General features: G+C 36.0%; 1 protein-coding gene across 3 annotated transcripts in view; it reads left to right on the top strand.

Annotated features, from left to right (window-relative positions):
• The first annotated feature begins 3,155 nt into the window (after nucleotides 1–3,155).
• LOC122808795 (natural killer cells antigen CD94-like) overlaps nucleotides 3,156–25,004 on the top strand; it is a 514,803-nt gene continuing 492,954 nt past the window's right edge. For 2 of the 3 annotated variants that reach the window (XM_044079841.1, XM_044079840.1), the window contains exon 1: nucleotides 3,168–3,493. In XM_044079841.1, the coding sequence (XP_043935776.1) occupies nucleotides 3,433–3,493 (61 nt within the window). In that variant the 5' untranslated portion in view covers nucleotides 3,168–3,432. Of the gene's footprint in view, nucleotides 3,494–25,004 lie in introns of all 3 variants that reach the window. The other variant, XM_044079842.1, reaches the window with a different exon arrangement.

Here is a 25,004-nt window from a genome sequence, read left to right as displayed (position 1 = left end):
TGTGTTGTGAAATGTGTTTTGTAGCTGTTCTACTGCAATTTTGCTTTGTTCTGCTGTGACAGTTCTGTTTTCTTTGCAGTAAGGCACCTCCCCTTTTCTGTTCCGCAGGTAGCTGCTAGCAGCCTTGTTAGCTGTTGTCAAAGGCCCACTGTGGGTTCCTAGGTGTTAATTACTCATTTGTACTCCTATTTCCATGCTGCAGCATTTCCTTATCTTTTTCCCATATCCTTCTTGTTTCCACTCTGGTGCGTGCTGCGCACAGCCGTTTACCGGGTTTACAGCGTGTTTTAATCCACGTTCACATGCACATTCAGTTACCTTGTGTGCTCTTAGATAAGCCAAGCTATAGCTACTTCAACACACCCTTATACTGCAGCTTTGCTTAGCAACAGGCAAACTGGGTTAGCAATGCTCCAATGTGCTTACAGCAATGGTGAAACACCCCTCTTTTGATGTCATTTTTATCTCAAGGGCTCACCTCGGTGTTATAACGCGCCGCTGTTTTGTGCATCCTTACACCAGTGGGAAATCTGCGATTCAGTATTATTCCACTCATTTGCATGGCATTGCCTACTAATTCCTAGCTACTTTGCATAACACTGTGTCACTGCTCCTTAGCAACCCTTATGCCATGAGTATGGTGCAGCATGCCTGCCATTGTTTATTATGGGGAAATCGTGATATGTGTTTCATTGCAGTTTTATTCAAAATTTTTGTATATTCCTTGCCATCCCCTTTGTGCACCGATGCCCTGCGCTTTAACTTCACATTAGTGTGGGCATAATATTAAATGTTCTTTTTCATAACTTGTACATGTTGTTTTATGCCAATGGCTATATATTTAGCCATTGGCATATATTAACAGTATAATACGTGAGTTTGGTCTGCTGTCATGGCTCCGATTTTATGTTTGAAAAATGTAAACCATTTTTTTCGGTTTACATTTCTGCATACAAAAACCAACAAACAGTCCTGGATAAGAAGCCTCTTCAGAACAAATCCAAATTGATGTCATTAATAAAAACTGGGGCATCTTAACCACTGATGACAGAATTTCAGAGCTTGTGGGTCCTCAACCTAGTTTTTCATATAAGAACACAAAGTCACTAAAGAGGTTATTGTGTTATGAAAATAACAAAATAGGGCCTGTTACATCCAATAGACAAGGCATCTTCTCCTGTAGAGGATGTAATCAATGTGTTTATATGTCTAGCAATAATCATTTTACACATCCAGATACAGGCTATGAATACAGGTTTAATTTTTATGCTGATTGCAAATCCAGGGATTTAGTTTATCTGGCTGTCTGTCAGACATGTCAGTCTTTTTACATAGGCAAAACTAACAGAAGCCTTCATAAACATGTAAGAGAACATGCATATGCGATCAATAGAGAGGATGATCGCAATGCACTAGCTCGGCATGTCTTAGATGTAGGAGCATTACATAAGTTTAAATTTAATGTCCTAGAATTAATAAATAAGACAGACAGACTAGGTGACAATAGGAATCATACTGAGGAGTGTGAGAACAGGTGGATATTAAAACTTCAGAGTCACAGGGGACATGGACTTAATGAAAAGGTGACTCTGAAGCCTTTTTTAGCTGCACGTCCCTATTCACATTGATTTTTTAGTCATATGTTTTAGATATATTTGTTAGGCACGCATATATATGTATATATAGGAACTCTTTATTGTTGGTTTTAAAGCGTATATGTTTTTAAATGTGTCTCATTAAGTTGTAATTGAGTTGAATGTGACTGGATTAAATTTATAGGTAGTACTATTTAAGTGGATGTGTTTTAGTGCAGATATTAAAGTCTGAAGAAGCATTATGTAGACGTGAAAGCGCTTACTATATACTGCAGTTATTAAAGGATTAATTTTTATACTTCTGCTGTGGCGAGCCTCATCTGTTTTTTAGACATTTTTGCATGCTTACACTATGCCTGCACCACTTCCTCAATCGCTATATACCTTCATTTGCATGCTACGGTGCTGCCCATGGGGTGATTAGCATACATGTGCCAGGAGCTGTGTGGGTGTGGTGTACGCAGGTAGTGCACAAGGAAACAGCTCATACCTGAATCGCTCGGTGGCCATATTTGGTGTTAGATCGCCAACGCTACGCCTGCACCTGGCGCAAGCTTCATGAATCCCGGGGAAAGTCATGCATTTTTCAGAAAAAGAGAGTTTTTTCAGATAAGCAAATGACATCGACATGCAATAAAAAAAACTTCCTTTAGAAGTAATAACTGGATGGTATATTAGTGACAAATGTACTGTAGAAGGGTCCCACTATAAAATAATATGAGCTGCAGAATGCATACCTGAAGGAAAAGACAAAGGAGCCTAGTGTCTGTGTGTGTGTGTGTGTGTGTGTGTGTGTGTGTGTGTGTGTGCGTGCGTGCGTGCGTGCGTGTGTGTGTGTGTGTGTGTGTGTGTGCGTGTGTGTGTGTGAGTCCCTATGTTATTTTTTATAGTGTGATGCTATGCTAGATTCTCTCTTGCATTGTTCTTCACTACACCTAATGCCAATAGTTTATCAGTCACAATTTCTTATTTAGAAAGAAAAAAAAGTTGTATTTACTTTTATAAATGTTTAATTTTGTTGGACATCTGTGGAGCTATATGCTTTATTCCAAATGATCCTGAGAAACATATGGGTGAGTTTTCTCTAAAACAAGCTCTGTCTACTCTGAGTTAACAAAACAGTCTCATCCTCATAGAGCAAAACCAAATTAATAATCTATATTAAAGAGAGTAATCCAAGAAAGAACTTTTAAACATCCTGCACACAGCCTGATTGAAAACTGTTTAATGCTTATTGACTAACTTCCATGGCTTTATTCCTAATATTGAAATAGTAAGCAATAAACAAAGAACATTTGACATTTAAAGTGGATTGTTTTGACTACAGTTTTAAGCCACATTTATTTGTAGTAGGTTAAATAAAATTATAACAAATAATTTCAGAGCTATCTACACTTTTTTCACAGCTTGAAAGACTATGACAAAAATGGGAAGCCCTGCCCTTCAAAGTAAATTCAAAGCTTGCTAAGACAGCATCTGTTTGTGGCAAAAGTCCAGTTTTATAAATGAGAAATGTGGTTGAAGCAAAGCACGCACTGCATTTTAGCCAAAATGCAGAGATGATTCTAAGCAAGTATACAGGCACCTACCCTGCCCACAAAAAAATGTTCACAGTGTTTCATGTAGATTTCAGATCTTGCTCTTGCATAGTATAAAAGCATTATGTTTTGTGTTTGGAGGAGGCAGAGTGGAACATATGTCACTAACATTTTGAAGTTAGTGTGAACAATGCAGACTTGAAAGTAGATTTTTCAGAAACCTGAAAAAAATCAAAACAGCAAACAAGAACATTTCCTCTACAGAAACAATAACTTTGTAAGAAGAAATTGCACGAAACATGGAAGGACAAAAGGGAGCCATTTACAGTAATGCATCTGAAGTTATAAGACAAACAAAAGGTAAGCATTTATTTATTCCTAATAATACTTCATCTGGACACAATGCCAAGACTAATCTTTAACACTAAAATGAACACTTTTTATTGAGAGGTATAGTAAAATCCAGGATAGATGAAATGCAATAAAAATATTATGCTGTTTAATACTGCTTTGTGGTTTATGGTAACATTGCAGTATAATATTGTATCACTATGTTCCTTTTGAGACAAGACAGACCTTTATTGATCTGAATGATAAACAGACGTGCAGAAAATTAAGTGTGCAACTGACATAATTTATAATAATTTACATTCTTGTACTAAGAAGAACTCTGAACTACAAATGTTCTGTATGATGCCTAAGGACAATTAGATTTTATGAATTGTGAAAGGAAAATTATTAGTCAACCTGGATCAAGCACCAATTCACTGGGACCCAGCCAGGGGACAGTAAGCAATTAAGTGAGTTCTAAAATCACCATGCAATTAGATATAGCCCTCCTGAATAGGCAAGCCATAGCTTAAGGTATCTCTGCCTTCAATCTAGTCATAATCCATTTAATGTAGCTTTGGCCTCTGGGGCACTTCTTGGATTTTGAAATGTTGCAAAGCCAAATTTCTTGAGATTATGGATTTTCTTTGTTATGGATCATAATTACTCTTGAAAGTTGACCAGATGATCCAAGTTGTGATCATCTGTGATGGAGGACAAATTCCCAAAGAGCACTTTACTTTAGTTATAGTGTTTGACAAAGGGCTTTTCTTGTTTGACACCAACGGAGATTTCAACAAGACAGTTTCTGGCCATTGTTTGCTTTACACCTGCATTCTGTAAGGCCTTTCTTCTCTTTCACACACCAGTGTAGAGGACTTTCTTGACAATTATTTAGACTCTTTTATTTATTTATTTATTTATTTTGCTTTTTGTCTGTGACTTCTATTTTCACACACTCTAAGTCACCATTGTCACTTTTCTAACGAATATTTGACACTTCATTTTGCTGTTGCCTTTATTTTACTTTTTGCTGTTTATTTCAGTTTGCTTTTACTTTTGGTCTATTATATTTTTTTATTTCAGTTTACCTTCTTTCATTTGTTCCCTGCTGCTGTATAGATGAAAACCACCTCCCAGTAGGATCCTTAACATACTCCTTTACTCATTTTAACAAACTTTATTTTGAAAGGGAAACCTTTTTTGAATACAGTTTATATATTTTTATTTATTTATTTATTTATTTATTTGACAGTTGTTGACCAGGACAGTCCATCTGAACTTGTCCCTTTTTAGTGGAGGCCCGGGGAGAAAAGCTCCACAGTATAAAGTATACAACTAAAAATTTCACAGTACATGTTAAGCAAGTAATACATTCTCAATAGAGGTTATGTATGTAAAAAAAAATAACATACAAATAATAGATTCGCAGTACAGGTTATGCAAGTGAAAGGAGGATAACAAATAAGTAGTAAAGTCTCAGTACAGGTTATGTAAACAAATATATAAGTTTATGTAAGATTAGGTTGAGTAGATGACCACTGCTGTACAAGGCAGGAAAATTCAGCAAATAAGGCATTTCAAATAGGTGGAGAGTTTAGAGGAGGGGAGAAAGAACAAAGTGGCAAGAATGCAGAAGAAATATGTATATAGGTCTAGAAAAGTAGTACTAGTAGTTAGTTTGGTAAGTTACAGAGAGAGAGTAGAACAAGGCAGTGGGGGGTGGAAGGAGAAAAGGTGGTAGTGTCAGAATAATAAGGGGCAATAGCTTCTTTTATTTGTATGAACAATCCTTTGCCTTTATTTTGTACCATAGTACCTTTTAACATTTGTACTTTGCAAGACAGTTTTCCACTAAACTTTCTGTCTCTCTTTTTTTCTCTCAGGTTACCCCTTGACTCTTACGCTGAGTTATATCTTTTTTTTCTCAAAGGTTACCCCTTGGCTCTTACACTGAGTTATATACTCCTTCTGCAACTCATTTGCTTTTCCTGTAGACTGTCTTTGCACACCATGCACTTCTTTAACATTGAGTCGCGTGTCCCTCACACAGTTCATCCACTTCTGTGTCTCCCCGTTTCTTCCCCAGATACCTCTGATACATAGTAGCTTGAGATTTTAGAGTTCATGCCAGACTTAACATTAAAAAAAAGTCTGCATTTCCTTTGTTTTCTGTAACTCATTCCTCTTTTGAGCCACAGCCTCTGCTAAATGTACAACCCGTTATCTATTACCCTCACTTGCTGTAATACATGATTTTACTCAAACACTCTTAATTTAAAATGCACTCCTAACATTCAGTAAAAATTGTATTTATAGATTTTACTTCAGGTATATGTAGAGTTTCTGTCTCTAGTACCTTTATATTGTGACTATGCATGTTTTCCACAGAGTGCACTTTTCAGCAAAAAAAAGTGGAGTTTGGCTTAATTGGCCTGAATTTGTCCATAACAGACTTAAAAAGAAAAAAAAAATCATGGGCATTCAGTACTGCCATATAGCTGAAACACCTGATGTTCTTAAGGGATCATTTGCATATATCCCATGTTACCTCTAATACAAGAGGTTTTAAGAAATCACATAGTGGAAAATCTAGTTTGGCTGTTTTTTTTTAGTTTTTACAGAGTGCACTTTTGAGAAAACAGTTGTAGTTCAGACTACTACTAAAACAAAAATTGTAGACTTTACTCCAGGTACATATACAGGTTCTGCCTCTAGCACATTTATATTGTGACTATGCATGTTTTCCATAAAGTGCACTTTTGAGAAAACAGTTGTAGTTATGACTACTAAAAAAAAGGTCACGCCCCTTCAGCTCAACAGGAAAATGTGCATTATTTGTTTTATGTCAAAATCATTGAAAAGAACGAAGGAAAACTAAATTATGACAGGAATATCTTACTGCAAATTCAACACCTAAGCTCACAGTGCAGAAGGATTGATGGGCTGCTGTCTGCAGGGCCTGTGAGGCCTACAACACTATGGAATACAGAAGGAAAACCAAATTATGTCAGAGATAGCTTACTGGGAATTCAACAGCTAAGCTCACAGTCCAGAAGGATTGATGGGCTTTGTTTTGCAGGGCCTGTGAGTCCTACAACACTCCATAAACTACAAGAACAAGTAATTTTACTGAAACATGGTCCAAATTAGCTTATTCAAGCAAAGCTGTCTGCTGCCACATACACGAAGTGGAAAAGAAGGAAAAGATGTGAAAGAACAAGGAAGAGTGGATCTTGTGCTGGACTCTCTGCCAGGTTAAAAGCTAAACCATAAAGCCTGTAATCCCATCCTTGCTACTACCCAATGTTCACTCCTTGGATAACAAAATGGACTACATAAGATTGGAGTTAACCACTCATAGATAGGTGAGAAACAGCTGTGTACTTATTTTTACTGAGACATGGTTAAACAATAATATAAATGATAATGAGTCTATGTAGAAGGGCTTAAATTATTTCGAGCAGACAGAAACCAGGCACTCTGCAGAAAATCAAGGGGAGGGGAGTCTGTATCTATGTCAACAATAACTGGTGCACCAAGGTTACTAAACACTGCTCTGAAAATGTATGTATATATGTATGTATGTATGTATGTATGTATGTATGTATGTATGCATTTATTTATTTACATTTGTTTACCCAAAAAAGTCAGACTGGGCTAGAAGCCCATTTTCAGCAGAGGCCTGGGGAGAAAAGCTCCACAGAAAAATAAGCAAAACATAATAATTAGGTAGTACAATAGTATACATATAGTAAGATGCAGAATACACATCATCCAACTAGTCTATACAAAGTGTTATTCGATACTGTTTACTAGTAGATGCAAGTTCAACAAAGAAAAATCACACAAGTAAGATCACACAAGGTCACTGCGAAAATAATAAAATTATTCTTTTGGCTTTTCCTGGTTAGGGGTCGATACAGCAGATCACCAGTCCACTATTGATTGACAGTAGATTTTTACAGTGTTGAGTTGCCAGCCTGGCACCCAACCTTTACAGAAGGCACACACACACACTCACACACCTGCCTGCATGTCTTTTAAAGTTCAGTCAACCACAGACTCTGCACAGAAGGCACTCCAGCTGAGAATCAAACAGGATAACCTCTTGCTGTGAGGTGAAAATGTTAAACACTGCACCACCGTAGCTGGCTGAAAATAATAAAATTAGTACTGTGTACATATTAAATAATAGTTATGAACAAATAAAATTTCCTTTATATGATTTTTTTTATGAGCAGTAGTAACACTGAGGAGAGGGAGAAAATGACGTAAGGAGTGGACAGTATGGTAAGAGAGTTATAGGTATCTTGCCGGTCAGCTTTGGCGCAGGAGCAGTGTCATTTTTTGGATAGATGTTCAAATAGTAGCTGTTTGAAATTGATAGATTTAGGTGTGTTTTGAAGGATGTGGGATAGAGTTCCATAATTTGGTTATTTGATTTGACAATAGGGTTTCACTGTGAGTGTTGTTAGCTTTGTTTACTGTGAGCAAGTTTCTGTCTGCAGATCTTAGACTTCATGGACATGAGTAGGGAACAACAAGTTCCTCGAGTGATGGGCAGCTGTCAGGATGGAAGATGATATTGTGCGTGAACTTAAGTTGGTAGAGATGGAGAAGGCTAGTCAGCTCAAGCCAATTTAATGTATGTAGAGCAATACAATGGTGGGTTTGGTGGGGAAGGTTGGCTGCAAAGTGAGCTGTTTTGTTCTAGCAAGTTTCCAATTTGGTCAAGTCTGATTTTTTAAAGTTTGTAAAGAGGGGGAAAGTATAAATGAGTGTAGAGAGGAGGAAGGTTCTGGATATGGCTAGTGTGGTATTGTCAGTAAGGAGTGGCTTGCTTCTGTACAGTGAGCCAAGTTTAATGTGAACTTTCTTAATTGTGATGGCTGTGTTGGTCAAATCTGAGTTTGTTGTCGATAGTCATGCCAAGAAGTTTTGTATGCTCAACTGGTTGGATGACTGTTGTTTGCTGAGAGAATAGTGAAAGAAGAGATGATTGGTGATTGTTTGCTACTGGTAAATAGCATTAACTGTGTCTTTTTGAGGTTGAGGATTAGTTGTGATTTACTTAGATATGTTCTGATATTATTAAAAGCGTGTTGGGCTACTATTTGGAGGTCTGGTAAGGTATCTGCTGAGCAGATTAAAGTTGTGAATGAGGCTAGATCATTAGAGAAGATGGTGAAAAGAAGGGTGTCTATGGATCCTTGGCTGACTCCGACTGAGACAGGCAGAAGTGGTGAGAGTTCAGATTTCCATTATACTGCTTGTCTGTCAGAAAGATAGCTTAGGAACCAGGAGAGAGAAGTCTTTGATAGGTTTAGTGAGGCAAGAGTATTAAGGAGTTTCTAATGGAAGACAGTGTTAAACGCTTTTGATATGTGTAGGAAGATTGATACTACTTGCTGGTTTAAATTTCTGAGTTGGTTGATGGTTTTAGAGAAGTTAATTACGGCTGTGGTGATGCTGTGTTTCAGTCTAAAATCATGTTGGGAGGGAGAGATATGGTTGTGAGATAGCAGTAATTGAGCACGTATACATTTTTGCAGAATTTTGACATGGGCAAAGGATGGCTGTGGGTCTATAATTGTTTAATTTTGTTGATGTTCCTCCTTTGTGTAGAGGGGTGATATAGGAAAGTTTCCATAATTTTGGGGCATATTGTTCTGCTATATACCTATTTACCAGAATGGAGCTAGGCAGAGCTATGACATCAGCTGAAAGCCTAAGGTATTCACTGGGGAGTTGGTTAGCTGCTAAGGATGAAAGTTTCAGTTTTTCAGCATCATTCTTATGATTTTAGTTGAGACAGGTATGAGGTCAAAAGAGTTGTTGGTTTCCACATCAGGCGGAAGGGACTGTGGGGTAGAATTGTTCCCTGTAGCTAAGGAGAAGATGGTATTTATAAAGCTGATGTCGATTGAGTTTATGTCTTTGAAATGCAGACTTTTCTATCTGCCAAGAGAGTTCAATAGCGTGAGCATCACAGTTGTGTATATTCCCCCCGTGGCAATATCAACAAGGCACTGAATACACTTTACCAGTCAATCAGTGAGCTACAAAACCAGAATCCAGAGTTTGCTCACATAATAGGAGGAGATTTTAAGCAAGTTAATCTGAAAACTGGTTTATCTCATTACTTCCAACATGTGGTCTTTGCAACAAAGGAAGAGAACATTCTGGATAAGGTCTACACCAATGTCAAGTTAGCATATAAAGCAGTACCTCATCCACATCTGCGTAACTCAGATCATCTCTCCATTATGCTACTACCAGCATTTATGCTATTGTTAATCAGAGGAAAGCCATCCAGGAAACAAATAAGGTATGGGCAGAGGGAGCAGTCTCAGCACTCCAGGACTGCTTCAAAAGCACTGACTGGAATATATTCAAGGAGGCGGCTACTATGGACTAAAAAATTAACCTGGATGAGTACATAGAGTCCATGATGGCCTATATATCAAAGTGCGTGGGTGATGTGACAGTCAACAACGGCATCATCACATGAGCGAATCAGAAACCCTGGCTCACAAGTGAAGTGTGCAAGCTCTTGAAAGCATGCAATGCTGCCTATAATTCTAAAGATAAAGATCCCCTTAGGAAAGCCAGAATGAAACTAAGTAGAGGAATAAGGGAGGTTAAATGGGTCTATGGACAGAAAATTCAGGGTCACTTCTCAGACCTGAGAGACTCCAGGGATCTGTGACAAGATATGCAATCTATATCAGACTACAGGCCCCTACCTTCTCAATATGATGATAACATGGAGTTTCTCAATCAGTTCAACACCTACTTCAGCAGCTTTGAGAAAGGAAACAATACAACGGCAATGAAACTGCCCACTGACCAAGAAGGTGAAGTGCTCTGCCTTCACCCAGTGGATGTTCAAAGGGTGCTGTGATGGGTAAACCCAAGAAAGGCAGCTGGTCCTGACAATATTCTGGGGCAGGTGCTCAGGGACTGTACTGAACAATTAACTACTGTTCTCACCGACAAATTCAACATCTCTCTCTCTGCATCAAGCCACAGTACCCAAATGTTTTAAGAATGCAACCGTCATACCACTGCTGAAGAATTCTCCATCCTCAAGCCTGAATGACTACCACCCAGTAACTTTCACCTCTACTATAATGAAGTGCTTTGAGAGATTGGTCAAGGACAACTTAACATTAAGTCTTCCTGCAACACTGGACCCACTCTAATTCACTTAAGAGATCCAATCGCTCTACGGCAGATGCCATCTCACTGGCATTTCACTTATCCTCGGCACACCTGGACAACAAAAACTGCAATGTCCATATGTTATTTATTGACTTCAGCTCGGCCTTCAACGCTGTCATCCCCCAACATCAGCTTGAGAAACTGGTCCGTCTGGGGATTCTGGACTTTCTTATTGACAGACCACAAAAGGCATGGGTAGGCAACACCTCGAGGAGCATCACACTGAATACTGGAGTACCTCAAGGGTGTGTCCTGAGTCCCTGCTGTTCACCATGCTGACACATGACTGCATCGCTAGGTACAACACAAACCACATTATTAAGTTTGCGGATGATACTACAGTGGTGGGTCTCATTAGCAATGGTGATGAAAAAGCCTACATAGAGGAGGTGAACCAACTGATTGTCTGGTTTGACAATAACAACCTGGCTCTCAATATGAATAAAACAAAGGAGATAATAGTAGACTTCAGGAAGAGATGCAAGGCTCATTCTCCACTCACAATCAAAGGAGAAACAGTGGAAAAGGTGAAGATCACTGAAAACTTGTCTTGGTCAATAAACACTAATCACATTGTCGAGAAGGTGCAACAGTGAAACTACAACCTTCAATTCTCACAACCTTCTACAGGGGTTCCATCAAAAGCATCCCAACTAGTAATCTCTCAGTGTGGTATGGAAACTGCATGGTTTCAGATTGCAAATCTTTCCAGAGGGTGGTGAAAGTGGCAGATGGAGAGAATTATCAAGCCCATGCTTCCATCTATCCAGGACTTGCACTCTGCTCAGTGCCTCAGCAGAGGCATGAAAACAGTCAAAGACTGCACTCACTCAGCCCATGGTCTCTTCTCGTGTTTGTCTTCAAGCAGAGGATACCATAGCTTGCATTGCAAAGCCACCAGATTTAATAGAAGCTTTTTTCCACAAGCCATCAGACTTACATACACCATGCTGGTCATCAAGGTCTGGAGTTACAATGCTGAAGTAATTCACAGACATATGCAATAACTCTATGAAAGTACAATCTTATACCTTATGTGCAATATTAACAATGCCAAGCTAACATTCTGTGCAATATGCCAAGTTAGCATTCCGTGCAATTTGAAATCTGTCTGATTGTGATCCATGCAGTATATTAGCTCTGCAATATTTTGGGTACTGACAAAGACATGGGCAGTGTGAGTGCAGTCTTTGACTGTTTTCATGCCTCTGCTGAGGCACTGAGCAGAGTGCAAGTCCTGCCATTGTACTTGTTACTGCACTGAATAAATGTCATACTGTTATTGAATTAGCATTAGTATATGTGTTATTGTTATATTAATATCAGTATATGTTGTATCCACATTGAGTTCGAAGTAATGCAATTTTGTTCAGTTGCACTGTTGTGCAGTCTGAATGACAATAATGACTTTGACTTTGACTTCATTTGAATTGCAGCTTCCTTTATCTCAAAAGGATGCTTAGGAATCTCATAGAGACTTTCAGATGGACTATCAAATGTCTTACATACATCTGCTTAAGCTTGTTCAATACTCTGCTGAATAAGATTTCTAACTTTTTGTTTTACTTTCCAGCTGCTTTTTTCCCTTACTTTGCAACTGCTTAAGATTAGCTATCAGCCCTTTCTGACCTTTTAGAAAATCATCCACCATATGTTCAGTGTATGGTAGTTCTCTTTTTAACTGTGTTTCTATTTGTATGAGCCTTTTAAGCACCAGTTAGATTGATTTTTTCACTTTATTCAGTGGCAACATCCCTTGGTACTTGCTTTGATAAAAAAGATTTCCATAACCTTTTGTATATCCAAGATTTCCTCCCTGAAAGAGGTCAAGTCTCTTTGAAACCACATCCACTCTGCTGTCACAACCATTCCTCCTTACCAAACCTTGAAACCAAATCAAATGTAGTTTCCTCACTCATAAACTCTGTAGTGCCACGATTGTTAACTAGAACATCATTATGCATGTCTGCAATGTCTCTTTTAGAGAGGATTTTAGTTAATTCAAAATCAGTTTGCAGTTCTTGTCATAGTTTTTATTTATTGCTTTGTAAGCACCCAACAGCCATATAGATTTTATATTAATTTTGTTTTGACTCTCAGTGCACTAATCATAGCATTTTATATTCCTTCTAGTTTATGCATTTCTTCATGGATAAGTTTTTCAAACCTTTTTTGCATTGCAGTATACTGTTGCAGAACTGCTTGAGTAGTTAATGCACTCTGTAACAACATGTCACTGATCTTCTCCAAAATATCCTTTTTTAGGAAACACACTGCATAAGTTTGAAACACTTTTTGACCCTCAGTGCTAACAGCATCTTTAGGTCTACACAGTTGATTATCAGCACCTTGCCTGATTTAATTTTGTATTTCAGGTACCCTTCTGGTTTTAACTTCTTCAGTTTGAAGCTGGCACTGAGCACATTTACATACTTGTAAATTAATAAAACTCTACTTTTAGAGGCCTCTCCTGCTACAGCTTTACACTTTTGCCTTTGTTAGAGGATAATGCAGTTTTACCTTTAGAACATGTATTTCTAACCTGCTTTATTTCTTTTGTTTCTCATCTTTTCAGTGCAGACAGTGTATTTCATTCTAAAAGGTTTTCTAGGTTTCAGTATTAGATTTTGCATCACTGCCCCCTTTATACTTACCATTTCTTGCAAGTGCAAGATTCATTAATCAGGACAGTAGCTCGGTGTTCTCATTTCAGTACGATTTTCTACTGTAGCTTTCAATACAACCTGTTTCCTTTTCTGCTTGCTCTTACAAATACTAGCATAAAACACCTTCTTATAGTAATATGGACATCAATAGCATGGTTTTGAAAATTCTTCTGAGTAGATAAAACATGCTTCCACAAGATTCTTTTTCTGAGATTTTTTTATTGGCTTAACACATATACAATATACACACAGGAAGAAAGAAATTCAATATCACATACTGTTGTACAGTGCTAGAAATACATTGAATCATCAGACTAATACAATTAACAAATTAAGATTCTTGGTATTTCAATAGCAACATTTCAAGGCTATCCCAACAACTAAAGGTCTTAGTATGATTTACAGATCTTATTCTAAACACTTCTTTTTTCAGTTTTATAAAGCATTGTTGTTAAATTTAAAACTTATTTGACTGTAGGAACTGAGTTTGATTTCCAGTTTTTCGTAATAGCTTTCCAGATACTGCCGCAAAACTCCAAAATATTTTTTTGTTGTTTGGCCTTTACAGATAAAAGAAGTAGAACATTCATTAGTATTGTTGATCTAGTTAAAAAAATTATCAGGCTATAACCCCTTAAAAATGGGTATTTCTTCCCAATAAACATTTCATTTTTCATAATCCATAAACATATGTGCCCAATCAACTTTTACCTATTCACTGCATCTCCAGCAGACTAGAGAGGTCATTTTATGAAACTTAGAAATTTTATAAGGGGCAACAATCATTCTATGTATATATTTCCACACAAAAACTTTCTAGTATACGCATAAAGATGTTTGACTTGAGTAACATAGTTTTAGTCTTATCATCGAGTTACTCAATCCACTGCTATCTACAAATTTTCAGAATTTTGCATCAAAGTTATTAGTATTTATAATTAACTTATATAACTTGGACATGCTTCCTTTGTAGATCCTTTTACCTTTGATACTATATGAGGGACTAGTATTCTGTTCCTCTTCATTCATATTACCTATAAATTAATTTAATTTCTTATTGATGCATACTATTAGCTTATTAACAGATTCATCCAACTTAAAATCTTTCATTAAACCTCCTGATGAGTTACCTTTCCCTTTTTCAAAGCAATCAGACCATAATAATAACCCATTTCTTTTTAGTAAATTCATTTTAACATTCTTATGAGTTTCCACAAATCTGGAGGTGTGTGCAATAGGAAAGTACAAAAAATTCCATTTTAAAATGAATGGGGTCTTAAAACATATTTATTAAGTGCTTTTAGAATTTATTTCATATGTGCAGTCTAAAGATTGACATGAATTTCCTTCTAAGGTATTTTTAATTAACTAGATGAAAGGATTGTTACATACGTCTAATTTATCATATTTAAATTTATAGGAATTTAGTATAATCTATTCTTGAATGGTTTTCCATTAACTAGTATAAGATGAATCTAATGAGAGTATAAAAGAGTTAAAATTTACAGCAATGGAATAAAATTTTATGTCAGGGAAGTTAAGACCACTATACTCACACAGTCTAATATAATTTCTATAAACAATTTTTGGCTTTTTTGGGTACCATAACATTTTTCCATTTCCCTTAAAAGTATTTGTCAGTTATTAACGCTATTGAATGCAATATATATATATATATATATATATATATATATATATATATATATATATATATATATATATATATATATATACATGTGCGTGTGTGTGTATGTGTCTATAAATATATAGCTATAATCTTAGGTATTATAATTATTTTAATATGCACTAATCTATCATCAAAAGTAAAAAAAAACACTAATTCCAGTTTAATAAGGAGTAACAATTCTTCAATAATGTTTTCTAAATTATAATTAATAATCTTACTCTAATCTTGACAATTTTTACTCTTAAATATTTAATTTTTTTACTTTCACAATTTTATTTATATTTATCTTTAAACTTACAATCTAGTACTTGATTAAATACTAAAGTTTCAGTCTTATTATTATTAAATTTCAGCAGTGATACTTCTTGAAACTTTCTAGTTTCCTCAACTATTTTTTCAAATGAATAATTTAAAATTCCTATAGGTAGTAATATATAATCTACAAATCATCATGTCCTTCATGAACAGGGGTAGCCGGTGTTGATCACAGACCAGCTCAGTTCATAAATTTGTTCTGTGAATTACCCCCCATAAAAGAACAAATGGGGATTATCATTGCTTCTTATACCATTAGCTAAGGGTTCAATAATTAATACAAATAATAGAGGAGACAAATACACACTTGCTTTGTTCTTTTGTTTAAAGTGAATCCTTGAATGATGTAAGATCCAAATTTAATATAAACTTTGTAATTTCTATACATTTTTTTAAATATTCCAGTAAATTATTCTGGAAATGCAAAGGCTTCTAAAGTTTTACATAAGTAGTTCCAATCTAAAGAATCAAAAGATATCTTGATATCTAAGCTAATTAGGACCACTTTTTGTTCATTACTTTGGCTAAATATAAGATTATTACTAACCTTTTAATATTGTCATATGTTTATCTACTGACAATAAACAATGTCTGATCTTTATTAATTAAATTACCTAATATATCTCTAAATTTGTAGAGAAGATAGAGACAAATATTTTATGATCTACATTTAATAATGAAATAGGTGTATATGAAGAAACTAACTTTTAGCCTTTTCTTAAGTATAGGTGAGATTACAGAAAAATTCCATAAGGGAAGAATTGTTTTGTCACTCTGAATTATCCTGAAAACTTTGCTCAGTGATTCTAAAATATTTAATGGAAGCAGACTATATAATTCCATATATAAACCATCTAATCCTGGGACATTGCCATTTTTCCTTTTTTTAACTTCTTTAACTTCTACTAGGGCAATAGGCCTATACACTTGCTGATCATTACATTCATTAGTAACATTTTTCTTTAAATACCAATCAATTTTGCAATTATCAGGATTATTATATTTATCTTTATTAAGATCCTCATGGATTTTTTTTTAAATATTAAGTACTTCCTCTATGCCAGAAGCAACCTTATTAGTGTGAGGATTTTGAATATTATTGATGGGTGTCTTTTTGTTTAACATCCTACTTCTAACTAATCTGTGAAGATTGTTTGGAGTCATCACATAACTGTGCAATTTTATTTTTCTAAAGCTATCTCCACTTTATTTTCTAAAATTGTTTGATGCTTTGTCATTAGTTTTTTAATGCCTTCAATATTATCCAATTTCTTTGTTGTTCAAACCCCACATTATGTAGATCATCCCGTTCGTTCATTTTATTACTAGACCATATTCCCATTGTATCTTTAATATACATTTTAAGGAATCCCATGGTATGACTTTACTAACGTGACCATTATCATTCAAAGATAGAGCAGTCTGAATTTGTTAGGTATGTAATTCTTACATTCTTTTAATTTCAACATATATACTGGAATTCTGTAAATACTCTGAGCTGTCCTTTAATCTATTGATATATTAATACTTAGTGCATTATGATCAGATAAAGGACAAGGGTTTTTTAATATTTAACTTCATTAAGTAAATCCATGGAAGCACAAATTATATTAACTGCAGTTTCATCCCATGTGCAGAAGAATAATGGGTGAAGAATAGTTGACTTATCTTCTGCTTTTACTATTAAATCAGCTAGATTATTATTAATACTCCATCTGTTTAGAGCTTTAGCCGATGCTAAAAGTTTAGCTTTCTTCTGTTCACTTGTATCTTCTATACTAGATATACAATTAACATCTCCAGCTAACATTAAACTATCCTTCCAATGACTGTGTAATAGGTTTAAGTGATCTTTAGCTTTTATTGGACCTCTTCCAGAGATCCAATAAAAATGAGCTAATGTATAGAGTTTGCTATTATATTTAATTACTGCAAAGGTATATATTCCTTTGGGATCATTAACAGATTCCATGACCCTAGGCATTAACAGTACATTTTCTCCAAAGTATAGCAGTTCCTCTCCTCTTTTTGTTAAAGAGGCAGATGATAACATTTCATAACCTAACTTACATCATAGTAACACAAGAAAAAACCAAGAATCCAACATAGCATTTCCTTTGCCAATAGTAAATGAAATTTGGTGTATAAAGGAAATCATTGAGAAGAACTGGAGAATCATTTTAGGTAACAATAAATTAAGTTTATCTTTGGGGTATTTACCAAAGTTTACATATAAAAAAGTTACAAACATTAGACAGAAGTTAGAAACTTCTCAGAAGTCAGAAACTCACAAGGACAGATCAGTTTTGGCAAAGGCTCTTGCCACCCCCATAGTGCCTTTTTTAGGCAAGGCTCAAATTCTAAACCTACCACCCTAGAACAAAACAAAGAAAAAAAACTAAGGATAATGCTGCTCAATGCCAGAAGTCTCAACCTCAAGATGCACGCACTCGAGGCCCTTCTCAGTATGGAGAACATCGATGTCTGTGCTGTGACAGAAACCTGGTTCAAGGCTCCTGAGAGCACCCCAGCACTATCAGGTTTTACCTCATATCATGCGTTCCGGCCCCAAAACCCGGACAATACCAAGAAAGGAGGAGGGGTATCCATATTCATCAAGGACACCCACACCTCAAGATTGGTGGCATCTCACGATGCATCGGAAACCATCCAGGTGCAATTAACCATAGGCAAGATTGCTCTGCAATTTGTAGCATGTTACAGGCCACCCTCGCAAACTCAGGAACCTCATATGGCCTTCTTGAAAACACTGGAGGGGATAAATGTATCTCCGAACATCATCATACTAGGTGACTTCAACTACCCTAATATAGACTGGGAACACTACTCAAGCCCAAACACTCTAGCCCAAAAGTTCCTGGAATTCATAAACTCAAATGCCATGGAACAACTAGTCACCATCCCCACAAGAGGAGAAAACATACTTGATCTCATCATCACGAACATGGGAGCACAATGTTCAACGCCGGAAGTATACCCCTCACTGGTGAGATCTGATCACAAACTAATCTCACTGGAGGTCCTCATCCCGCCCCCACCCGAAATGAAAAAGACCACAGTAAAGAACTTCTCGAAAGCCGACTTCACACTTCTAAAGACTAGTGTGGTCTCCTTTAAGGCCCCTGAGCTGGCGGTTAACATTACTCAAACCGCTGAATCACTTACAAATGCCTTCTACCAGCACCTGCAGGGCTGCATGGATCAAGCAAAACAAAGACTCTTTGTACCAAAGGCAAGCGTCCAGTCTGGTGGACCCCAGCCATAAACAAACTCTACAACAAAAGGAGAAAGCTACTACAAGATAGAGCAAAATCCTTAAAAGGTAAGAAGACACCGCTGATCACTACAAGTAAAAAGCTAAGAGCTCTCATAAAATCATCCAAAGCTAATTTTGAGAAAAAAATAGCTAAGGACTCTAAAGACAACCATAAGGCATTCTTTAGCTATGTCAGAAACCTAGGAGGAAACTCCCAGATATGCTCAGAATTAGTTCAAAATGATGTGAAGATTACTGATCCTACAGACATTGCCAACATACTGGCTGACAGGTTCAGTGCAAACTTCTCCCACGCCTAAAGGAGAGATATCTATACCAAATGATTGTAGCCCCCCAAACATCTCTAACGCCCAGGTGAGAACTGCTCTCTCCAAGGCAAAGAACACAGCATCCATGGGACCTGATGGTGTTCCCGGCTGTGTGCTCCATGAACTCAACGAGGAATTAAACCCACAGTTAGGACAGCTGTTTAATCTTAGTCTCACCTCTGGATACGCACTCCAGGAGTGGCGCACAGCGACTGTGGTCCCACTCCACAAAGGCGGTGCCTCCACCGACCCTGGAAATTACCGTCCCATTAGCTTGACAAGCCTTATCTGCAAAGCCATGGAGAGGATCATAATGGATCTCATAAATAAAGACATAGGGAACTTGCAGACTTTGGATCCAACCCAGTTTGGCTTTGTCAAAGGCAGATCATGCATTTTAAACTTGGTTGACTTTTTGAAACAGTCACCAAGGCCATTGACGAGGAAAGGCAGTCCATACAGCCTATCTAGACCTGGCGAAGGCTTTTGATACAATACCTCACTCGGGTATCACTGAAAACTCATCAACTTAAATGTAAACCCATACATTACAAGATGGGTTGCAAACTGGCTGAGTGACAGAACCCACAGGGTCAGAGTTGCTGGCGCCATGTCAGACTCAAAGCCTGTCACAAGTGGTGTCCCACAGGGCTCAGTCCTGGGCCCACTCTTGTTTGGCATCTACTTTTCTGAAGTACAAGCAAACACAGGAGGGTTATGGCTGACAAAGTTTGCAGATGACTGCAAACTGGCGCCGTAGTTGAAAACACATCCAACACAGATATCCTTCAGAAGGGTCTCACAGAAACGGATAACTGGTGCCAGAGCCATGGCCTAAAGTTAAATGCCAAGAAATGCATAGTCATACCCTTCTGGAAAAATAAGGTTACCCCTAGCTACCATATAGGTGGCAATCCCCTGAACACAGAAGAAGTTATTAGGGACCTGGGAACCCAGGTTGACAGTAGCCTTTCATTCGACACTCATATTGCTAAAGTAGTTAGGAAGACCTTCTACATTGCCCACCTTATCATGAAGGGATTCACATCTAGATCAAGGGAAGTCATAGTCTCCCTATACTCATCACTCATCAGACCAATGATCGAGTACAATGCCCCATTCGGAATGTATCTGACCCGACACTTGCAGCAGCTGGAGAGGCCACAAAAGTTCCTCACCAAAAGAATAAAGGGTCTTATGCTGCCCGACTGAAAGAACTCCAGTTATATTCAGTTGCTTACCACTTGCTCAGAGGTGACCTATGCCTGACATACAAGGCCATGTCAAACCCAGATTTGATGAACATGCTTCATTTCAAAAAATCTAGATCCCTCAGAGCCACAAGGGCGGGAGACTTAAACCTCGACACGGTTATTAATAGGATGTGCTGGAGGGATAGATTCATCACCCAAAGACTCCCTATGCTGTGGAACAAAATCCCGGTTTATGTGAGGCAGAGCACCTCGCTGGCCTTGTTCAAGAGGAATCTTAACCAATGGATGGGAGATCACAGATACACCCCAGGGGTTACCTCAGTGTCACTGCTCGACAGAGGCACAGCAAAATAAAGGGCATAGTTTCTCCAAACTAAAGGGGTGGCGTAAGCCACAAAACTATGGGCTAGGCTTATAAATGCCCTCGGGCAGATAGCCTAGTATGAACCTATGAACCTAAAAAAGGTACTTTTGCATGTAAAGACTGTAAACAATGTAGGTTCATGTGTAATTCGTCCTTCATTACAATAGAACATTTGGGACAAACATTTTGGGCAAATAAATATTTTAATTGCCATAGTGAAAATGTAGTCTACATGGCTACTTGTTCCACATGCCAAAATTACTATATAGGCAAAACAAAAAGAGTTTTAAAACATAGAATTTATGAGCATGTTCTAGCTATAAAGAAAAAAGATAAAAACAATTCTTTAGCTAGACATGCTCTTTCTTGTATGAATTTTAAGAAATTTGAATTTTTCGTTTTAGATTATGTAGAGAAAAAAATGTTTGGTGGTGACATTGACAACATATTAGAACAGAGGGAAGCATTTTGGCAGCTCCTTTTTGGGGCTGATACATACCCAGGGCTTAATGAAGTCATTAACATAAAATGTTTTTTAAAATATAGATAAATAGAGCATGGAATAACATATTGATATATTGTATTTATTTATATGTATGTATATACATTTTTATAGATATATCAATTATTTTACATAGTATTACTTTAAATTTATTTCATTGTGCAGACTATGACATCATTTCCTGTAATTAATCATTTAAAAGTTGGTTAGGTGGTTATTATTTGTTTTTCTGAAGACGTTCACATCATTAAAAGTGGATGAAAGCGCTAGCTCATTGTGCCTCAGTGTGTCTCTTGGTTGGATCCTGGTACTTTCATTTTCAAAGTTACTAGTTTGTGCTTTCCAGCTTGGTTTACTGTTATTTCATAACCTAAGTTATTTAGATATTGAATATCTTTTTCTATCCGGCGAATCTCTTTCAAGAATATGATGTCTCCTTTATTTAATTTTAAATATCTTATTGATGATTTCATTTTTTACATTATTTAATCCATTTACATTAATAGACAATAGATTAAAACAATCCATACTGTGTATTTGGGAAGATGTGTTTTTCTAAGCATTGGTATGACACATCTATCCACCATATTAATGTAGTTGTGTATAAGCCTCTAATGTATTCCTCCAATACTATTTCAACTTTCTGCATTTTCTGGATTCTTTCTTTCTACAAACTAAACTATTAAAAATCATAAGTAACAAAAGGAAAAGCAAGTCTACAACTATATATATTACTAATAAAACACAACCTACCATGGATACTCACTTCCTAGTTTGCCCGTGTAATAGACAAACTTCTAAAGTAACTTTCTAGTGACCACAACCTAAAATTTCATCACAAACTTGCCAAAACCCACTGTAACTTACAAATAATTAATATAATAGTATATATAAGTTAAAAAAATAAAAAATACTAACTTAATTAAATATTTTGCCATTGAAAACTATTTCCCGTTACTACATAAATGTTTAATAATCCACTTCTGTTCATCACAAATAATAAATAATCTGACAAATAATATAATACATATATATATTTATGTAATAGAAGTATAATTATCTATTAAATATTCTTAAATTATTTACTCATTTAATATTATTATAACTTACCCCCGGATTCACTATCCTTCCATGCAGGACTAGCTTAGCCCTGCACAGAAGCTGCCATTTAAGAGTAGGACGCCAGCACGCCATGCATAGTAATGAAGGTGCTCTGCCTGAGCTCCTAAACAGACATGGAGCATGTACGAGTGCAGGGGGCATGTCTGAGAGCAGAGCTCTCAGAATATACATGCCCCTGCAATCAGGAACAGCAGTGTAGGAGTAAGAATGAGTGAGATTGCTCATAGTTGTTCGCATACCCCCAGCAACATCCCCCCAAGTGTACAAGAGCAATAGTCACAACATTTAAATATAAAAAAATTTTTTTATGGAAAAGATCAAATTTAACCATAGGTGCGCAGATTTTCCCATCGCTTAGCTATGGTTAATGCAGCTTAAATGGCACAAGAGGATAAAAATCAAGATATATTGAAATGAAGCAGTACAGGAATAGTGTAGTTGGCAGAGCATTTGCCATACAAGCAGTCATTTCTGGTTTGAGTCCCACTCCAGTAAAATCCATTTTCCATGTCAAATCACTTTATGATCGATTTATTTTGTTGCATAACCTATGACATAACATATAATTGTGAAATGGAGTACTGCATTAAATGCAGATGTGAGCTGTCATTGTCATAATGTTGCAAAGTTCACAGATAATCACAAGTGCCCCATACAGTATATGTACACAGGAATCAGGGATATAAATGGAAGATAAAATGCGTAATGAATGATAAATCCATACAGTTAATAGAAAAAAATGGAAGATACGGGAAACAATTTGAAACAAAACCAATAAACAGTAGTGAATTCCCCGATTGCAGGAAACCGATAAAGGCAGTCTCACAGTGTTGAAGGAACAATAAGTCTCAAGATGTCACAAAATAATCCTCTCGCAAGACTCTGCAGTCCGTAATAAAGAGAAATTTATTTACACAAAACACAGTACAAGTCGATTAAGTGCTTTCATTTCCCGACCAGAAACTTCATCAGAATGAATGTTTTTGCTACACAAGGGCTTTTATACATCTTCTAATTAATTAATTGATTAATTCAATAATTGATGATTTAAAAAAAAACAATTAGTGACAAATAGTGTTGCCTTGAAATTCAAGATTTAAAGTAAATTACAAAATTGTTAAAAGTTAAAAACGAGAGATAAAATGACACATAATTAAATAACACATAGGTACGCTTGTATACTGTTGTTGATGTATAGTATGTAACTTAACAATAAAAGTCACATTAGTTAGTAAAGAGGTACAAGCAATTTTTTCATGAAAAAAATATATACATATATTTATATTTGTGTAATTCATGAAAAAGATATTTATAAAAAAAGTATAAAAATATAAAAATATATATAAAAAAATATAAAAAAAATATATATATATATATATATATATATATATATATATATATATATATATATATATATATATATGTGCATATATCCATAAATTTAAAACTATGTGTTTCTTATATGTGCATTGGTTTGCATGGTAAGGTTGAAAATACGTTAATTTACATGGTACAATTAAAGTACTTTACAAAAGTTTCTCATATGTAATCTCATATAAAAATCTCATATAATATCTCATATATAAATTCGTATAAACCCATGTAAAATCTCATAGTATATCTCATATGGAACATTTCATAAAACAGTGGTAAATAAAAAATATATATATATTATTATGTATATATAATTGAATACTAAAAAACAACGGTTGCTGGTACACGCTTGGCACCAATACAGTTCTTTGTAGAGTCTCTATTTATCACAATAAATGCTCACCACGTTGAGCATTAGAAGAAAGTAAGTTAAATCCACAGATATCAATTGCTGATGTACATACGGCACAATCACAGCTCTATCTTCCACGATGAAGAATCACCACGTGCAGCAGTAGTGAAAAATAAAATCCTTTTATTCACAGTAAGCGCTTTCGCCTTTCGGCTTCCTCAGACTGTATAACAATGAAACATAGCTAAAACATACATTTAAATACTCTGAAGTAACTGCTCATTGGTTAGAATCCACAAACTTGTCATAAAAAACAATACAACTCTAACCGGAAATGACTAACGTAGACATGCCCATACGCTAGCATGAGTTCTTTAAAACAAGAGATAAAAGAGTAAAAAATACAAAAATATATAAAGCGTTCAGTGTTAGAATACAATTGCTGCCTTTTATACTAAAACTAACTGAGCTCTGAACTGTTCAAGATCGTTAAAAAAAATATATATAATTGAACATCAATGAACTCTTTGTTGTTGTATGCGAACGAAAATTGTTCACTACCGCCAATGCGTTTAGACAAACTTTGATTTGATTACCTGAAAGTATTCACCTACGGAAAGGTTGCAGGATCTATAGTTCAACTTAACATTCAAAATCATACACCAACTCTAAGTTGCAGCAACTAAAGTGAAGGCTACTAACTATCGTGCATCCACGCATAGCGGTGATGTCACCACGTATAACAACGAGGGATAAAAAGAATAAAAACAACAAGCAGCAAACATTCCATATATATACACATACATACATCTTCTTATTCAAACAGCAATATTAGTAACAGGTTAATATCTTAATAAAATGAAAGTGTGCATAATATAAAAATAAAGAAAAGTACATATTCTCGCATATCTAAGAATGCGTAAACCAATGTAAAAAGGCAATGCAATAAACATAGCAGATGCGTTGTCTAACCTTTAACACACTTCTCTAAAGTGCTTTTAAATTGTAAGAACTCCTATACAATCCTCACCTAACGCCACTGTGTTAGAATACGAGGAACACAGTTGATGTAAAGTCCTTATTATCCGCTACAACTTGATAGCGTCAGTCCA

Source organism: Protopterus annectens, chromosome 8.part0 (genome assembly GCF_019279795.1).
Source record: "Protopterus annectens isolate FY-2018-M chromosome 8.part0, PAN1.0, whole genome shotgun sequence".
NCBI lineage: Eukaryota > Metazoa > Chordata > Ceratodontiformes > Protopteridae > Protopterus > Protopterus annectens.
Note: the sequence above shows the minus strand (reverse complement) of the source record. Positions and strands in the feature narration are given on the sequence as shown.